General features: G+C 36.4%; 1 protein-coding gene across 4 annotated transcripts in view; it reads left to right on the top strand.

Moving 5' to 3' along the window:
- The window catches only part of GPATCH2 (G-patch domain containing 2), a 198088-nt gene that overhangs the window by 116631 nt on the left and 60486 nt on the right, over positions 1–20971 (top strand). For 3 of the 4 annotated variants that reach the window (XM_012459674.3, XM_012459673.2, XM_012459675.2), the window contains exon 7: positions 13771–13810. In XM_012459674.3, the coding sequence (XP_012315097.2) occupies positions 13771–13810 (40 nt within the window). Of the gene's footprint in view, positions 1–13770; positions 13811–17741; positions 17803–20971 lie in introns of all 4 variants that reach the window. The other variant, XM_012459677.2, reaches the window with a different exon arrangement.

Here is a 20971-nt window from a genome sequence, read left to right as displayed (position 1 = left end):
TGGGAGGCAGAGGTTGCAGTGAGCCAAGATCACTCCACTGCATTTCAGCCTGGGCAACAGAGTGAGACGCCCATCTCTCAAAAAAAAAACCCATAAAAAGACTGGTTTTCATTACTTCTTTACTTTCTGCTATTGCCAAGCACTTGGTAATAATATAAAGAGCTGTGAAACAACCAGAATGTATTTCCATTTAGCAGCAAAAGGAAGAGACTACTTTACTAGATAATTTTAAAAACTAAATAGTTGTAGCTTTGACTTTGGTAAATTATTGCTGAATTTCCAGGGGTTAATTCTATCTGTAAATACATTTTTGATGGAAAAGCTTAACTAGTTATATATTTTAGATTAGTACCATATATCTCCTGCAAATTTGAACTTTTAGAAAAGCCATAAAATATGGGAAGACATGAATTAATTATTGAATAAAGTTTTGTGGTAATCAATCATATTAAGATCTGTTAGTTTCTATTTTTTAAAATCCACTACTTAACAAATATAAATTAGAAATTATTGTTCAGATATAGCAAAATGATATCATAATCTTATAGTGGCCTATAAATTCAAAGTGCATGCCTAGGCTGTAGAATTGTGGAGAAGGGGCGATTTCTTTTTTTTTTTTTTTTGAGACAAAGTCTGAAGTCTCACTCTTGTCGCCCAGGCTGGAGTGCAAATGGCACAATCTCAGCTCACTGCAACCTCCACCTCCCAGGTTCAAGCGATTCTCCTGCCTCAGTCTCCCAAGTAGTTGGGATTACAGGCATCTTCAATCATACCCGGCTACTTTTTGTATTTTTAGTAGAGACAGGGTTTCCCCATGTTGGCCAGGCTGGTCTTGAACTCCTGACCTCAGGCGATCCACCTGCCTCAGCTTCCCAAAGTGCTGGGATTACAGGTGTGAGCCACCACGCACAGCCTAAGGTAGCTGTTTCAACAAAAGTTCCCATTCAGGAAATGGGATACGTAATACTCAGCGTGCCGCAATACATATATCCAGTTTGGCAAGCAATTCTTTCTGTCTTCTCTTGGAGAAGCTAACTTGTTATTCTTTCTCTGAAGATCTCAGCTGATATGTTCATTGCAGCAGATGCCTTACAGGGTACTGCACAGTTTTATCAGCCCATTTCTTGTTGGTGAAAGTCAGGGGTTTGTCATCTGCCTTAGGAACTAAACAGTCACAGACTCAAGTTGTTTGTTTATTTCAGCACTAGCATTCCATCAAAAATACAGGGGTTTATGTTGTGTTTGTTGCTGCAATTTCATGCCAGCAAATGCTGCTGGCCTTGATGTTCTTCCTCTACTCTTACTCTCCTTAGTTTAATGGCTTCTGTCCTGAGGCGGTTCAAAACAATGGCCTCCAGCAGGTAGATAAAGATCTTTAGGAAATCTTTGTCAGTAGGCTCGTGCTCTTTGTCAGAGAAATCCAACAGAGAGGTATTCAGGAAGGTCTAGACTAGAGCCACAGGCATGTGTCATTTTGCTTGTTAAATCTAACTTCTGTGCCACAGCCTGTTCCGTTTAGGGGTTCCAAACGTGATTTTCCCGATGGCAGTTCCCTAATTCTAAGACTTTCATTCAATTTAGATTATATTTTGTTTTATTGATTTATTTTTCTAGACAGAGTCTTGCTCTGTTGCCCAGGCTGTAATGCAATGATGCAGTCACTATCATGGCCCACTGCAGCCTTGATAGCCACGGCCAACCTCCCAGGCTCAAGTGATCCTCTGGCCTTAGCTCCGCAAGTAGCTGGGACTACAAGCACGGGCCACCATGCCTGGCTGATTTTTTTTTGTTTTTGGTAGAGATGGGGGCCTCCCTATGTTGCCCAGGCTAGTCTTGAATTCCTGGGCTCAAGTAATCCTGCCACCTCCACCTCCCAAAGTGTTGGGATTACAGCCATGAGCCAGCATGCTTGGCCTTGATTATATCTTATAGGCTCATTTAGCAAGTCTGTATTTTCATCCCTTTCTTCAGGCCCATCCCTTACCTATGTAGGGCCAATGGGGGGAGATCCCTTACGGACCCCACTCTTGATAGGGAGAAGGGAGAGGACACCACATCATGGGAATTTTCTTTTACATAAATAAATAAGTATACAGGCAACTTTGTACACATACACATACACACACACACACACACACACAGACTTTCAGTTAAGTTTCCATAGGTCGATGCCCTTCTAGGGACTGGCCTGCCTGCCTGCTTTAAAACTGACTCCATTTTACTTCGGCTTGTCTCTTTTACTGCTCTAGGAGAAAAACCCAATATCTGAAATTTTCCTATCAGGTCGTTTAACAGAAGGTGTATGGCCAGTATCCACCCTGGCCAGAGAGTTTTATATGCTTCCCCAGCTTCCTAGCTGGAATAAGTGGTTCTGTACTGCCTGTTACCCTTCTTACATTCCGCCTATTCCCTGAGTCAGATACATGAAACTGACTCTTAGTATCAGACTCAGCATCTCATAGTAGAAAAACTAAGGTGTTCATACCCTCAGGATAAATTAATAATTTCTAGCAGAATCATGGTCACCATTAGTTTTAAGGGAGTAAATTTTCAAATCCCTTGCTTCCATTTATAAATGTTTTTCCTAGAAATTATCAGCCCTGGTTATGTTGCTGGTTCTTACTTTTCCCAGTTGCCTTTCTTCTTCTTTAGAAAAAAAAAGACAACCCTACCAATCCTAATCTTTGGGTTTCACCATGTTAGCCAGGCTGGTCTCGAACTCCTGATCTCAAGTGATCCACCCGCCTCATCCCCCTCAAAGTGCTCAGATTATGGGTGTGAGCTACCATGCTGGACTGCAGTCTTATTTTTGAAGACAGATACTAAAAAGTCTTCCAGAGTGTCATAATTATGAAAATGCAATCATTTTAATAAAATAACAACAATGTATGAATTATTTTAAATACCATCTAGTAATTATTTCCTTGGAAAACATATTACTATGTTTAAAGTCCAATCATTAATGTACAATAGGTTACTATATTTAAATCCAATAATTAATGTATGATAGGTTTCTTTTATTCAGAAATATGTAGCACAGTGAAATGAAATATTGACTAAGATAACTAGAGAGCTACACACAAAAAAAGACTAGAGCTTCAATCCAGCTAAAGCAGGGAAATTAGTGTCTAATTTCTCAGTAAAAGTAATCTAAGTTTTGAAATTCTCTTTAAATCATTCTGTTGACTTTTTAAATCTACAAATATTAAAATGTCAAAAATAAAATTAATATATGACTACATTAAAAATATATGTAGGCGTAAAAATAGAGTTACTTCTTATTAATTCCGCCTCCCTTTATGTACTCTGTAAATGGTTCTGGAAATTTTTCCTTTCTCTCTTTTTCCAATCACCTATGAGATACTTGCTTTTAAATAGAGATAAATATGACTTATCAATCGATTGTGCAATTGATATATTTTACTCTTATTTCTGTTTTAAGTAGAGGATATTTACCTGAGGAATTGTATGTAAATCAAACTTATTTTAAATGCACATGGATAACTCATTATAATCCTATGATGAATTCCTTTATAAAGCAAATACTCACCCCTTATTTTATCTTTTGTGTAAATATCGAGTTTGCTTAAAGCAAGATTTGCCTGGATTAAAGGTTATGTTCATTGGGAATACTTTTACACTTTGAAATTTAGCATCTATTGCTTTATAGTGGAAGTGTCTTTAACTCTAGATTGAGATAAATAAGAAATACGGATCAATTCCTCCTCTGATTTATTGTGATTCCATTGGTAAGTCATTTAGCTTACATGTCTTAATTTTATTTATAGAATAAATGTAATTATAGTAACAGTCTTTTCTTATATAAGATGTTTTTATAAGGTTTAGGTAAAATACAGAAATATTATTAAACTAGGCATGGAACATTTCAAAACGATGATGACGATGAAGATGATAATGATAGATACTTTATATTATACACTGTATTTTATTTTTTGAGACAATTTTCACATGTACCACTGTTTTTAGTATTTTTACTCCCTTTCTCAAGTAGTGATAGTAGGTATTAGACCCCATTTTATAGGTAATTTGACTTTTCTAAAGTCACACATTCCACACCACTCAACCAAAGTCAATCAAAAAGACAAATGTATTGAGCCTCTGTTAATTGTTGATTAACATGCTAAACCTGTTAGCGTATAAGTAATATCCTTTAGCACTTGTTTTTTTATAGGCATTTAGAAATTAAAAGGTAATCACTGTGTGTTAAAACTTACGGAATGAAGGTTTACAGATTACTATATTCCATTGTACTGTTAGGGGAAGAAAATTAGTATTTATTTTAAACACCATCTGCCAGTTTCTTAGTGTTGTCTTCGGCCTTCCAAATACTGAGAGTGGTTAATTTTATTTCATGCATGAGGGAGAAACTGAGACTCAGAAAATAAAAATAATTTGCCAGAATTCACCTAACCAGTAAGTGCCAGAGCCTGTATCCAAACTTAGCTCTTTCTGATTTAGTACCCACACCAGGCTGATCTTCCTGAATTTACATTCATAGTTTAATACAAGAAATAAAGTTTTAGTAGGGCCTCTTCAGCATAATTTTAGAGTTGACTTTTTGTTACATAGAGCATGTTATTGAGTGAGGAATATCTTTAGCATCCTGGTCTTCTAGTCCATAGAACATAAGAACCCAAAGGAATCTCTCTTTTTTTTTTTTTTTTCTGAGACGGAGTCTCGCTCTGTTGCCAGGCTGGAGTGCAGTGGTGCGATCTCAGCTCACTGCAACCCCCGCCTCCCGGGTTCAAGCAATTCTCCTGCCTCAGCCTCCTGAGTAGCTGGGACTACAGGCGCATGGCACCACGCCCAGCTAATTTTTGTGTTTTTAGTAGAGACAGGGTTTCACCATGTTGGCCAGGATGGGCTCTATCTGTTGGCCTCGTGATCCGCCCGCCTCGGCCTCCCACAGTGCTGGGATTACAGGCGTGAGCCACCGCTCCCGGCCAAGGAATCTTAAAAGATCACACAGCCCAATGTTGTCATTCTTTTACCTTATATAGAATAGCATAGCAACTATAGTTGATGAAACTCCATCCTGTATCTTGAGTCATTCATTTGTCCATTCATTCAGAAGGTATTTATGAAGGCGTACTAGGTGCTGAGTATACAGTAGTGGATGAGACGACATGATCACAGTTTTTGTGGTTCTCACATTACTCAGAATGTGATAGAAATAATAGAGATTAGTAAGCACACACACAAATGTATAATTATATACTGACACATAAACGCATTATTATATACTGAGCTAAATGCTCTAAAGAAGAACTTGTAAAAATTGAATTTGAACTAAACATTGAGATGGGGAAGGCTAATGAGATCTCTAAGATCTAAGTGAACTGGTGGCAAAAAGAGCATTTCAAGCAGAGAAAATAATACATGTTATGTTCAAGAAGCTAAAGGAATGCTAAAGCAGATTGAGCACAATATATGAAGGAAAAGCATGTAGTGTGTGATGAGACCAGAGACGGGTCGGCAAGGAGCACATGATGCCGAGGCTGGTAGGTCATGTTACAGATCCTTTCGCCTCAGAGTGTTTGGAAAGCCACTTAAGGTTTTGGTTTGCTTTTGTTTATTTATTATTCACTTGGTGTGAATGAACTCCCTGTCAATTTCTACATTGACAAATGTGCCCTATTTGCCTTTTGACATCCTGGTTGTAATTGCTACCAAGATCTGTTCTTACCTAGCCATGTGGCTTCTTAATACTCTATATAGTCTTGCCGTAATTTTTATTTCCATATCTCGATCTATGAAGCCCTGTAATAGTATATTGGGTTAGGAGTTTGGCGTGTATTTCTACTTCTCTGTCCCCCTCCCTCCTCTCTTGCATATAGTTTTTCATACTTGCAAGTCTCTTCAATAAAATAGTTATGGTTCACAGGGAAACTGTCAGTATAGAAGACTGTACACTATTTCCAAAGTCAATTCATGTATTTACTGATAATCTACTTAGACTAGTGTTATCTAACAGAAGAACTCTTTACAGTAATGAAAATATTCTATATCTTCACTGTCCAGTATGGTAGTTATTAAACCTCATATGTCTTCAGCACTTGAAATGTAGCTATTGCAATTAAGAAACTTAATTTTTAATATTAATTTAAATTTAAGCTGAGGTGGGAGGATCACTTGAGGCCAGGAGTTCTAGACCAGCCTGGCCAACACGGTGAACCCTTGTTTCTGCAAAAATACAAAAATTAGCTGGCGTGGTGGCACATGCCTGTAATCCCAGCTAGTTAGGATGCTGAGGCAGGAGAATTGCCTGAACCCAGGAGGCAGAGGTTACAGTGAGCTGAGATTGTGCCACTGCACTCCAGCCAGGGAAACAGAGCAAGAGTCTGTCTCAAAAATAAAAATAAAAATTAATTAATTAAATTTAAATAGCCTTATGGCTAGTGGCTACCATATTGGACAGCACAGATTTACATCATTTTATGTATACTAGACCTGCTATTAAATTAAAATTATGCTTCTAAGTCCAAAAACAGAAACTTATCTCTAGCAATAAAAATCCACATTTTAAGTTGCAATAGGTCTTTCGTTCTGAAAAGTACATTTTTAGGAAGCCTCAGTTAAGAATCTTGAGGTTAATTTTGTCCTTTTGTCTAGATGTAATATTAATTGACTTCCCATGAAATCCTATACATTTCTGCTACCTGTAGTTCAACACTGTGGGTGAGGAAAGGGGATTAAGGAACAATGAGAAGGAATTAGTGTGGAACTCTCCATCTGCAGAGATTTTAGTTTTTAAAAATCTTCTTTCCTAAAGGTTTATTTTCTAGTCATGCTAAAAAAAGAAAAAAGCGTTCTTTCTATTCCAAAGAGTTACCAACCACAACTGCTCTACTATACTTGGAAGAGCACTGTAGTGAAGGCTCAATAGGTGATGACTATTCCTATTATCAGCAGTGTTGCGATGAGGATTAAATGAAATAATATGCCAAACTTAGTTCCTAGACCTCCCTAAGCTGTGTCTATATCCTAGAGGGAGAAGTGAATTTGGAAAGCACATTCAACCCTTATGAACTGTGAGAACAGGCAATCTGCCTGTGTCTCTGAGCCTAACCGTTCTTTACAGTTGATCAGTTTTAAATTCTTCTGTGCTCCCTGCTTCCAGATTTTTCTATCACTGTTACTCTCTCCATGAAGCCCATGTGGAATCTTGGCTCCAGTGTAAATACATTTAAATAAATGCCTATTCTCTTTCATAGCATTTTTTTCTTCCTCTGCCTTTACATAAACTTGACTCTGACTTTCAAGGATGCTACTCCCTCTGTACTTCCTTGTTTGCTCATTTTTCACTAGAAAGTTATTAAGTAACCTTTATTTTCCATGTATTATGCTAGATTCTGGCAGTACCAAAAAAAAAAGAAAGAAAGAAAAGAAAAAGAAAATCAACCATTCTACCATCCCCTTCCCGCCGCCATGATCATACTTGAAGGCAGTGAAGGGGAAGAGTATGGTTGCAAATACAAGACAGACTGAATTCAAATTCTAATTCTTGCTAGCTATGTGAGCTTGAATGGTAATAGGAGTATTTCAAAAAGTTGTGGTAAGAATTGAATGAGATAATGCATGTATGGCCATGAGAATGATACCCAGCACACAACTCAACATTCATTGCGTGGTGACAGTGCTTTTACTGCAACTTTGATCACTACTTCTATCACATTTTCTACAGCTACTACCACTATTTCTGTTAGTGTTATTATCGTTATCCTTTTCTCAAGGACCTCTGATTTATTATTAGGATAAATAATCAACTGCAGTATATGAATATAGCAGCTTTAGTGGAGATACGGGCAGAGACATTGGGAGTTTGGAAGAGGAAGCGTCTAAATCAGCCAGGGTGAGTTCAACAGGAGGAAGTCATTCATTTCCTCTCATTCCTATAAACCCTCGGACACAGAGGCCATCATTTTCCTACCACATCATTACCCCTTCCAGATTATTCCCTTTTTACTTCTGGGTAATTTTTTTTTCCTTGTTTGAGGTTCATACTACCATCTACCTTTCCTTATTTGCCCTCATTCATACAGGACTTTGGTGCTTGAAAATTAGTCTTCCTTTCCTGCATCAACGTCAGCTATCCTAATTGGTGACAACATGTGTAATAGTTAGAAGGGACGTGGGCTTTGGAATCAGGAGACCTAACTGAATTCTCACTCTGCTGCTTAGTTATGAAATCTTTGGCAAACTTCTTAATCTCTCTGAGCCTGTTTATTTACTGAATGATAACAGTAAATACCCCCAGAGTAGTTTGAGTATTAAATGGCCTTAGTAAGGGCTCAGTGCATGTTGGGTACTGACCAGTAGAGCCATGGCAATGGTTGGATGGAATAGTACATACTGGCACTTAGCACAGTTTATTTTACTCCTGGAATACAACGTTCTTCATCTGACTGCTATTTAAGTAACTCCCCTGGCTACTCTTAAATATAACCATCACTCAGAACTAATAGAGCTCTGAAATTTTGAGTGATATTATACCATTTTCTTACCACAACCTAATAGTCTTTCAGCTTTTTAAAATCTTGTATTCACTACCTATGTTCTTTAGACTCATTAAGACTGCTATTTAATTTAGATAAGCTTACCAAAATAAACTTTTTCCTAGTCTTAGAGGAAAAGATCTCTCTTCTCCTGTCCGAGGCTAGCACCTGTGCTTTTGATTGAAAGGAATTTTTTGTTTCCTTTTCAAAAGCTTCTTTCATCATCTACTACGTTATTCAACCTCCCCTTTAATTTTTTTTAATTTAATGTGATTTTTCTCTCTCATACTTTGAAAGCCAAACTTCTAGAAAGAGCAGATTACGGTATAGTCCCTTCTTCTTTACGCTACCATGATAGTATAATCCTGATTTCTTCCCACATCACTTTCTAGAAACTTCTCTGGAAAAGTTCATTAGTGATGCCTCCAGTTGTGTTTTCGCAGTTCCTGTCAGACTTGATTTCTCTGTATTTAACACCAATGACCACTCCCTTCTTAAAGCATTTCTTCATGGCCTCAGTGATACCACTGTCTCTTGAGTTGTTTGCTGCTCTGAACATTAAGTTTTATGTTTCCTACCTATATCCCACTAGAAAGAAGAAAAAAGATATAAACATACAATGACCAAGAAGGGACACTTCAGCAGATTAGAGATTTCAGCCAATTTCTAGAGATAGAAAACACATGGAGATTTGTACTAAGCAGACAGAAGAAATATAAACTTAAGAGTCTGATGAAATAAATGCTGATTTGTCCCTCACAGGCCCTAGAAAAACTGAAAACTTTGAAATAGGGTGAGGCATGGAGCTGACATAGTATGTCTCAGTCAAGAGAGTAAATCTTTCTTGTCTTCAGAAATTCACTAATCTGAGAAAAAGAGACAAAATAGTAACCCTTGTATGTTTCCCCTGTGAGGAGACACTTGTTGTATGATCATCCTGTAGATAAACTTATTTGTTGAAAAAGCTCTTCTGATCATTTTTGTAGTGTCTTATAAATATCGAGTAAATAAGGAAGGATCACCAGATATTTGAGAAAAGACTTCAATCTTCAGGAAAAAAGGACTTGCTCTTTAAAAGATGTCATAAATAGATAATTTATAAACCAAGTAGAGTAAAATGTTAATAGTAGAATCTAGATAGTGGATATACGGGGATTCATTCTAAGAGGCTTTCAACTTGTCTGAATATTTGAACATTTTCTTCATACATTTTGAAGAAAAAATACTTATAGAAATGAGAGATAAAATGGGAGATTAAAACGGTGAAAGAAATCAAAAGAGATCTAAAAACATGAAGAGACTTCATGGTTCCTGTTAGAAGATTCAACATAGTCAGGATGTCAGTTCTCCCTAAATTGATAGATAGGTTTAATGCAGTTCTTACCAAAATCCCAGCAAGATTTTCTAGATAATAGCAAAGATCATTTTAAATTCTATATGGAAAAGCAAAGAAACTTGAATCACAAAAACAATTTTTTAAAAAAGAATAAAGTTGTAGGACTTATCCTACCAGATTTCAAGACTTATTGTGTAGCTACAGTATTCAAGACTATGTGGTACTGGTGGAGGGACAGACACATGAATCACTGTAACAGAATAGAGAACCCCAGAAATAGCTCCCCGAACACACAAGTATAGTCAGTGGATTTTTGACAAAGGTGCAAAAGCAGTTCACTGGAGGAAGAATAGTCTTTTCAACAATATTTACAACTAGTGTTCTGGAAACGTCTCTTTAAGAGAATGAAAAGAAGCTACACACTGAGAGAAAATATTTGCAAACCACATATCTAGCAAAAAGACTAGTATCTAGAATATATAACGACCTTTCAAAAGTTAACAGTTATAAAGCAGTTAAAAAACAAAACAAACAATCTAGTTAGAAAATGGACAAAAGACGTGAACATCCATTTTGCCAATGAGGAAACACAAATAGCAAATAAGCACACAAAAAGATGTTAGCATCATTATCTATTAGAGAAATGCAAATTAAGACCACAATGAGATATCACTACACATGTATCAGAATGACTGAAGTAAAACAGAGTGACAGCATTGAATGCCGACGAGGATATGTAAAAACTGAATTGCTCATAAATTGCTGATGACATTGTAAAATGGCGTAGCCATTCTGGAAAAGGTTGGCAGTTTTACGAAACTAAACTTGAAACTAAGATACTAACCAGCGATTGCACTCTAAGTCATTGATCCACAGAAACGAAAACTCTGTTCACAGAAAAGCCCCTACACTGAGATTTACAGCAGCTTTATTCATTATAGCCCAAAATTGGATACAACCCAGAAGTTCTCCAATAGGTGGTTAAACAAACTATGTATACCCATACAATGGAATACTACTCAGAATAAAAAGGAATAAACTACTTATACATGCAACAACTTCACTGAGTTTTCAGAGAGTTGTTCTGTGCTTAAAAGCCAATCTGAAAAGGTTGCATCCTGTATCATACCATTTGTATAACATTATTTCAATGACAAAGTTATAAAAATAGAGAATGGGTTAGTGGGTTAACAGTGGTTAAGTATAGGAGAGTGACGGTTGAAGTAAAATGGGTGTGGCTATCAAAGGGCAACAGGAAGGATCAATGCAGTAATAAATTGTTCTGTATCTGGTCTGTATCAGTGTCAATATCTTGGTTGCGATGTTACACCATAGTTTTGCAAAACGTTATCATTTGGGAAACTGGATAAAGGTGCACAGGATCTCTACCAACTGCACATAAACCTATGATTACTTCAAAATATTTAATTTAATGTAAAGATTGATAAATCGTTTAGCAGGCAAACAAAAATACAAATAAATTTTAGGAGGGAAAAAGTAAGAAAATCTAACACCAATTCAGAAGATCTAACATTTACATATTAGGCATTCCAGAAAGAGAAAAAAACAAAAGCAAATTTTCTCATACTGAAGGACCCAGATCTCCAGATTGCAAGGTCTCACCCAACACAGTAAATGAAAAATGCACACTACTAGAGAAATTTAAAACTTCTAATAGCATCCAGAGGGAAAAAATACAGATCACATTCATAAGAACAAGAATAAGCATTTTTTTTGCCCATTAAAAACTGAGAATATGAAGAAGAAAATAGACAAACAAGTGGGGAAAAAGATCAACTCATGCAATACATTTCTCACCATTCTCACTATTTGAATGAGTTCTTCAGCAAGAGGTGAAAATGAACTGAGAAGCTGCAGGATACAGCAAACAAGAGGTGCAACAAAGGAGAGAAATGACGTGACCATCGATGAAAGCTGAGGAAGTTCCAGGACAGACCTGGAGAACAACAGCTCAGATGAGGCTAAGTAGACAGGGCTTTGGGAGGAGATCACTGGAGGCTGAAGAGGAGGGAGGAGGAAAGGATGGGCATATTTTCCGGTATTTTTTTAGTATTTGAAAACTAACAGTGATAAGAATAAGAAGGTAAAAATGATAAGCAGGCAGGTACACAGAAAAATTAAGAAGACTGAGAGGTACATAAAAAAATAGCAAAAACAAGACAAACATCAACTTTAGGAGAAACAAAAATAAAAGCATAGCAGCAGAAACGATTCATGTAGTCATAATAATGTCTGTATTCACAATTGATTAATCAAAAAGATGCTGTAATTGGAAATAGGGTTGGGAGTTGCAAAAGAGCTAAGTCTGTGATAATAGAAAGTTGGTACTTCACATCTAAAATCAATTAATCACAAGCTACCATATAACCATATTCTTTAGAAATATAGCATTAAATACAAAACGAAAGAACTAAAAGAGTTGACAGTGGTTTCTCTTAACAGAGCTTAGGAGTCAGGATAGATGGAACAAGAAATTGCTGTTTTTAATCCTTTTAGCTTTTTTCTTTTAAACTGTGTATCTGATTTAAGAAAAATATTTTTCTTTAAATAAAAAAAAGGTACAATCGAAAACGGGAAATATCTTAGTCAAGCTGTCAGAGGAACTACAATAAATGATGAATTAATTTGGTAATTAATCCAGATGTTATTTACTAATACCAATAAATGTCCATTCCTCCATCACTGATGGAATCTGACCTGCCAAGGAGCATCACTATCACTATCTATGAGCTTGAGAAATACTATATTAAGAGCATAGACAAAGCCTATTAATGTAGAGGCTGTTTGTTCTTGGTTTTAGTACCACAGAGGCTAGAGAATGCAAGGAAGTCTTAGAGAGTCTCAGGAGATGCAAACCCTTTCTAGCCCCTTGCCCTTCTACAGTATGGTGTGGTGAAAACACACCTCATATAAGTAAGCTAACATCTGAGCTCTCATTTCTGTATTTGGAACATGAGTCTAACCTTGTACAGATTTTATGAAGATGGGAGGGAAATAAAACATGTCGCATGCTTAGTACATAGAGGTACTTGGTATTATGGTTGTTGAAATCATAAATAGCTTTCATAGTAATGTTAGTATCATTCCCTGTGATTCTGGGCCTTTAGTGATTGATTTGCTATAATACCTCTCTCAATTTCCTAGTCCTTGATGTTTACAGTTAGTTTTTTATGCAGAATATTGCCAGAGAACTGGGCACATAGCTAATGAAAACAACTCCCATGGAAAAGGTATTGCCAGATACATCAGTGTTAAGAGTCCCACGGGCAGCTGAAGCAAAATGGGCTGGGCTGGGCTATGTAAGAAGGCAAGGCTTTGATAATGCAGTGACTTCTATATTTTTAATGTTGTTGAACTTGTTCTCAGCCGGAATCTAAGTTGTTATAACTGTGGAGGGAATAGGTCCAAGGTACCTTCAGCTGATGCTGCAGAATTCATATCAAGGGCTTTGTGTATTGCTCCTGGGGGCATAGCTAGATAATATAATATTCTTGTGTTTTTAACATTTTTTTTAATAACTCCAGCAATCAAAAGGTCATAATTTGTTGTAATGATGCCATAATTAAGTTGTGGTAAATGATAGCATTTGTAGATGTTATAACCAGAATTGATTCATAAAATGAATACAGTCCCAGCAGTTTATGTTAACATAATTAAATGGAAATGTAATTCTAACTCAGTTTGCTTATTAAATTGAAAATTACTGGGTTATGAGCACTCTTACATTTCCGTCAAAATTGGTTTAAGTCTAGAATTACATGAAATATCCATTAAAATAAAGCATATTTAAGCCTCTGTTGCTGGTGACAAACTTCTTAAAGCACGTGCAGCTTGATCATGTGAGAACATGTGCTTTTAGTTAGCTTCCCACTGACTGCCTTTTTCTTTCCTCTGCAGCCATTGGTATAGCCCTGGGGCTAGGACAGAGCATGACCAGGTAAGGAATGTTCTAATCCAAAAGGAAGTTACTCAACCTCTTTCAAGTATTTAACTGTCTCCCTTCAGGAGAGTAGATCAGCTTTATGAGAAAAGATACAAATCCCCAGCTCATTTTAAAAGGTGTTAATTGTGCCAGTGATTAATACACTGACCAAATAAATGCATGATCCTCAGTCAGCATGAGTTTTCTTTCCTGCCACCGTCTTCAGTCATATGTGTGACCGCCATGGAAAGTCTCTGAAACTCAGTCATTTGTAGGACCTCACTATTGATCCTTCTTTTCCACAAAGTTAAGGTATCAAAACAGTACATGTGCTTAAAAATTAATTGATATTGGCCGGGCGTGGTGGTTCATATCTGTAACCCAGCACTTTGGGAGGCTGAGGTGGGTGGATCACCTGACATCAGGAGTTCGAGACCAGCCTGACCAAGATGGAGAAACCCCGGCTCTACTAAAAATACAAAAACATTAGCTGGGAATGGTGGTGCATGCACATAATCCCAGCTACTTGGGAGGGTGAGGCAGGAGAATCACTTGAACCCGGGAGACGGAGGTTGCGGTGAGCCATTGCACTCCAGTCTGGACAACAAGAGCAAAACTCCATCTCAAAAAAAAATAAATAATAATAAAATAAAAAATAAAAATTAATTTGTATTAAATCTAAGTTCAGCCAGTAAGAGAATATTTGTATCTTAAGTTCAGAAGGTAGGAAGAATTTCTTACACTTTTACATTCTATTTTTAGGTGATTTTAAAAAAATCTCTTATTGATATACATGACAGCACAATGATTAGTTGACTTAGAGAGAAGTTGACATTCATTACAGTTATTTTTACATATAAACTCAGCAGTTACCCCTTGAATATATTAGTTGTTTCTCGGAAGCATGCTTAAACTTGTGATGTTTTAAAGCACGTACGTTTTAGAGTTTGCATCCTTGCAAAATTTTTATCTTTTATTGTGAATGATTATTTTTAAAATACAGGGGAGTGATAAACCTCAAATCCTCAAGGATCTTTCTGAGGGGCAGGCAGAGAGATAGGTGGTAAAGAGGACTTTGTGTGCATTAATGGTAATGGGTAACATTACTCTATAATGTTTGATTTCTTGGGTTGAGCAGCAGGTTCACAGCTGTTGCATATGCTATAGTTCCTTTTACTAATGAAAGGAAGGTGCTACACACTTCATTATGAACTCTTCTTTATTTTTTAATACACGTAAGCCTAATAGAAATACCTTTCATTTTCATGATTTTTTAACTTGCTTTTTTCCATGAGAGTGAGTTACCTCTTTAAAGATACTTCTCACATTAATAATAGACTATGTGCCACTATTTCTATGGATTCAGAAATTAACTAAGCTAAGTTACATCTATGATTTGTTCCTCTTTTTTTTTTTTTTTTGAGACGGAGTCTCGAATTGTTTCCCTGGCTGGAGTGCAGTGGGGCGATCTTGGCTCACTCCAACCTCCGTCTCCCGGGTTCAAACAGTTCTCCTGCCTCACCTTCCCAAGTAGCTGGGATTACAGGTGCCCACCACCCCACCCAACTATTTTTTTTTTTTTTTGCATTTTTTTAGTAGAGACGGGGTTCCGCTATGTTGGCCAACCTGGTCTCAAACTCCTGACCTCGTGATCTGCCTGCCTCGGCCTCCCAATGTGCTGGGATTACAGGCGTGAGCTACCGCACCTGGCCCTTCTTACTTATTATTTACCATACAAAAATTAGACTTTCAGCTTTCCTAAATGCTTCATATCCCTCTTATACAATGCTTACAATAATATTCTGCTTTTAGTATTAAGTTGCATCAGGATATATGTTATCCCAAAATATAATTTTATAAAGCTCATTTTCTAACCTTTGGAACTTGAGAAGTACTAAAGCCATGTTATAAATTTAGGTTTTAGATTATGGTATACCTGGTTGCTTCCAGCCAAGCTTTATTGTGAAATTAAAAATTACCTTTAATAACTAATAACTTACAAGGAAGAAAGCTGACCAGTTTTATTTTTTATCTTTTTAAATCTTTTTGACCAATTTTTGAATCAGCTTTTTACTTAAACTTTGATATGCCATTTCGGATCTGTATCCTTATTGGGTAGATTATTAATTAACAAATACAGTCAATTCTTGTGACATATGGTAGTTACATTCGATGTAGTCAACTCAAACACTGCATCAATGAATACTGAACCATTGCTTATAGGGGAAATACAGAGTTAGGTTTCTTTGAGCCCCAGGTCGCATCTTCATCAACTGATCAATACATAACCTTGTTTTATGTGTGTTTCTGTTTAAACACACCTTATTTAATGTCTGTTGTTGATTCATTAACATTGAACTCACAGCCAACAGCATTATAACTCATGCCTGAATAAAGCTTATCTGAAGCACATATTTTCTCTTTAAGGCCCATCACTGTCTCCTTGCACTTAGGAACACTAGACAGCACTTCAGCGCTATGCTTGGGGCCATTTTAAATAGTGAAGTCACCAACAGAAGCACAATTATGCAAAAAAAAAAAAAACAAAAAAAAACAAACCAAACACAGCATTACACAGACTGCAAGAAATACACTGGTTTCCACGACGAGAGCTGAAACCAGGCCGAGTCACCTGACTGGAGCTCAGCTGGAAACATGTTACAGGCCACTCAGATTTTCACCACTCTGCCTACACATGTCTGCACATGACCGCAAAAGCAGGGGAAGTATTGCTTTTTTGTGTTACAAATAAATGTTAGCAAGTAGGTGAAAATGCAAATATGGAATCCGAATAAGACAATGAATTGTACCTGTATGTGTACGTACCATACATTCTACTTACATAAGGGATAATAATTTCTTAGTTCAACACAGACCTAACTGTAAAGCAAACTAAACTGTCGTCTAAAGTTAGGTGCAAGTGATGAAATGCAAGACCATGAAGTATAAAATCCTTTAGTATATGGTTGAATGAATGACTAATTAGCATGCATGATTACCTTATATTTTTCTCATACCAACTTAACACAAAGAAACAATATTAACCCTACTTTTTAAATCCCACCTCCTTTCCCCATCTTAATGATTCTTCTTTCTTGCCATTCTTCAGTGCTAAGTCCCATTTCAATTTGCCATGCATAGTGATTGTGCCTTTATGATACGTTTATTGAATAACTTACCCATCAACCACTATCTATTGAGTACTCTCAATTTTTATCAAAAGAGTTATTTGTAAAACACAACGTAGTTTTTTCCCTGAGGTGGTTTTAGTCTGGATCAGGTAAGCAGTAATTGTAGTATGTTGATGAATATTTCAGAAAGCCATAGAGAAGGCATTGTGAAGGCCACAAAAGAGAAATGTCAAGGTTAGGTTCAGGGTTGGAAGGAATGAGGGAGCGGCAACTATAGGAAGCATCATTTTTTGTTTTGTCTTCTTTAATTCTGAAGCTTTGCTTCCTTGAGACATTTTGACTGAGTTTACAAGACGTATCTTAGTGAGTCAGATCACAGTTTAGATGTTACTTAGTTCCCCTTTTAATTTTGAGGACACTGCTGAGTGTAAAGAGACTTGAAATTATTTTGCAGACATTTGAGGAATTACCTGAACAGTGACTGCCAAAAGCAGCACTCCTGAGCTTGAGTGCCTTATGTATATCAGGGCGTAAAGAGAGGATTGCTGGGGAATGAGAATTCTACGAAGAGCTCTTTACAGAATTCTTTTGGGATTTCCTCTTGGGATTTGAGGCTTTTAATAATCTTGAAAAATGTCTTGAATAGCCACAAAAATTCTTAGTTCCTTTTCTTTAAATATAAAAACCATTATCTACAAGGTATACTTTTCTTCCTGGTTTAATTCAGCAGTTTTTCAAATTGTGTGCCTAGGTTTTTTACTTATGGATTTTAATGTAATTCTTATATCAGTTATTTTTTTAATATACATCTGCAGGTCACTAATAAGGGGATTGTATCTTCGTTTGGCCTAAGTCCAGCAGTCTGAAAGTTGGAAGGTAAGAAGCACTTCGCACCATATTCAGAAGTTCTGTTTTTGATCAGAGTTGACATTATTGAGTCAGAATCCAGAAAAGTAACCTCATTTGTGACACTGATAGGAGTCCAAGGAAACAGACAAAAACATGTATCAAGAAGAATGAAAATAGTTTCAAAATCTTTTGAGCTACTCTTGCTTATTAGAGCAGGGATAAAGGATTCTTATTTATTTTGAATTCATAATCTATGTTGGGAGTGTTTTTTCTTTTTTTTTTTTTTTTTTTGAGGCAAAGTCTCCCTCTGTAGCCCAGGCTGGAGTGCAGTGGTGCAATCTCAGCTCACTGCAACCTCCGTCTCCAGGGTTCAAGTGAGTTTTGTGCCTCAGCCTCCCTGAGTATCTGGGATTACAGGCGCCCACCAACATGCCCGGCTAATTTTTGCATTTTTAGTAGAGACCAGATTTTGCCATGTTGGCCAGGCTGGTTTTGAACTCCTGATCTCAGGCGATACACCCACCTTGGCCTCCCAAAGTGCTGGGATTACAGGTGTGAGCCACTGCACCAGGCCAAAGTCTTCTAAATACAAATATATGTTGTTCAAGTAACACCATAGATTAATTTTTTCATCTTTGCCCCATAAAAGAGCTAAGCTCACATATTAACTTGTGATTCATGACCCAGAGATCTCTGTAGTTGTGTCTGAGCTTCATTTTAAAGTTGCAGTGGTATATCCAGATTTATTGATAAGGTGAGATAGGTTTGTGATGACTTTTATACATATAGATGCATTGCATTAGTAATGCCATTGTTTGACTTGTTTTTATGTACATAAATTTGAGGAAGAAAACACATTCTCACATTAATCTAATAACAGGAGCTATAGCTCCTGTTCAGGGAGGATACTATCTCATTTAAGTTCATCCAGCTTGGTGGCCTCTCTGAGAACTATCCAGACCTAGCAGATACAACCAAATGTTTATTTTGGTCCTTATAATTGCATTTCAAAACTAAACTATAAATTTTTTATTTTTTATTTTTCATAACATTGTGTTTGGGATTTTGAGTTCTTTGTTTAAACTGTTTTAACACAAGCCTCAGGAATAGTATTTAAGTATCTTTTATCTTAGAATTAGAAAACTTAATTATTAACTATTATTATTATTAATTTAAGGGAAAAGTAGAGATTTTATCATCTTACTTCTAGCTATCTGTGTCACAAATGTTGGTTTGTATATATATTTTTTAAAAGGCACTAGACTTAGAAATGCCAAAGTAATTAATTTTCTTTATTTTCAGAAACAATTTAGTGTTCATGGTACGAAGTGTTTCTAAATTGAAACACTTTCAGATTAATGGATTTAAGATAACTGGTTGCTGTTTTCTATAAGTAGTAATAATGAGATATGGCTTCAGCTACATACCAGATCTCATTCCCTATTTCTTTATTTCATGCATTCATTCCTTCATTCATTCCTTCAATCATTCATTCCGCAAATATTTATTGAGCACTAAAATATTCCAGACACAGTGCTTGAACCCTAAAGATACAGGCAAATTGAATAACTTGAGCAAAGGGCCAGTGATGAGCAACAGCATGGTACATATCCCAAACTAAGAAGCTCAATATGGCTAGGATATATAATTTAGAAGAAAGAAGATTAGGTTGGGATAGGAGGAAGCATAATAAATTATGAATTTAGAGATGTAATCAATTTACAAAGGGTCATGGAAGCCTTGTAAAAGATTTTGGGTTTGATACCCATAGAGTCATATAATTAGATTAATTTTAGAAAGCTCATAGTGTCTGCAATGTGGAGAATAGATTTGAAGGAAGCAGGCCTGGAGGCAGGGAGATCATTTGGGAGGCTTTTCCAGCAGAGAGAAAATGGTGGTCCGAACTAGGATGGTGGCAATGAATGGAAAGAAGTAAATATTTAAGAGAAAATTTAATAATATTTAGTTGAGTCGTTCCTGAAAGAATGAGTCTAATCATATTCTTGATAATTAATTAAGGTCTATTCCTTCTCAAAGACAGCTAAGTCAACTAATTATTGATTCTGAGTGATGTAATTGAACAGTTCAAAGCAGTTATTCATCATTAGAAATTATTGATACTGGCCAGACAATACCTACCAAGAGCCAGACCCATTAATTATCATCATAATTATAATTACAGCATTTAAGCCGTATTCTTTCTCAGCATTTCCTATGTTTCAGTTTTATAGTGCTAAACACTTTAAATGCTTTATATTACTTAGTACTCACAATAGCTTTAGAGGTAGATATTATTGTTATCTGTATTTTACAGGTGGAGACCAAGGCTTAGAGGGGTTAAGTACTTTGCCTAAAGTTACACAGGTTGTAAATGGTAAAGGTGTCTTGGAACCTAGTGACTTTTTAGTTACTGGCCCAGCTGGGATTAGAACCCAGCTCTATCCTGCATTATTACTTATAAGACTTTTATTTTTGTTGAGTTTAATTGCTAATATTCTGTATAACTTCGTTTTAGCCCGGTCTTGCATATAATCATATTTCTGCATTAATAAGATAAGCTACAGTTTGAGTGAGCACATAGTGAAGAATATTGACTATTTGTTTTTTTTCTTTCCAATTAGTTAGGGTAAAGCAAGTGTGAAGGGAAATGGATGGTAACGCATTTTGAGGAGGCAATCAAATATGTTTTTTTTTCTAATTATATATTTCCAAGCCAATAATCTCTTTGAAGAAGAATGTTTTAAGCGTGTTTCTTTACCGTGTTAAGCCAGTAGGTACAGAGAAAATAATATTAGCTCTTCATGTCAGCATAGGTAACGCAGACTTAAAAAATTCACAGCTGAATGCGACAGTAAAGGCCGTTGACAAGAGAGGTTGCATTACTTCAACCAGGGCTATTGCAGTGAGCCAGAAAAAGAAATGAGTTCTAGGGTTCCAGCTCCAGGCCACATCTGGAATGACTGTGAGGGCAGTTTAGCTGTCCAGGAAGAACTGGAGTGCTAACTCTCACTAATAATTTTGCAACAGTGACAATAAAGATTGAATTTTTTAAAAAAATTGTCTCCTTGAACTCTTGAAGTCCAGAAAAAGTAGTGTTTATAATCTCTGCTTTAAAAGAAACCAGTAAAAAAAAAAAAAGTCAAAATAAATGCATAGTGTCCCTTTGAATGAGAATATTTTCCTACTTGCAAAATAA

This window comes from Aotus nancymaae, unplaced genomic scaffold (assembly GCF_030222135.1).
Source record: "Aotus nancymaae isolate 86718 unplaced genomic scaffold, 86718_ANA_hifiasm-v0.15.2.pri h1tg000032l_0, whole genome shotgun sequence".
NCBI classification, from domain to species: Eukaryota; Metazoa; Chordata; class Mammalia; order Primates; family Aotidae; genus Aotus; species Aotus nancymaae.
Note: the sequence above shows the minus strand (reverse complement) of the source record. Positions and strands in the feature narration are given on the sequence as shown.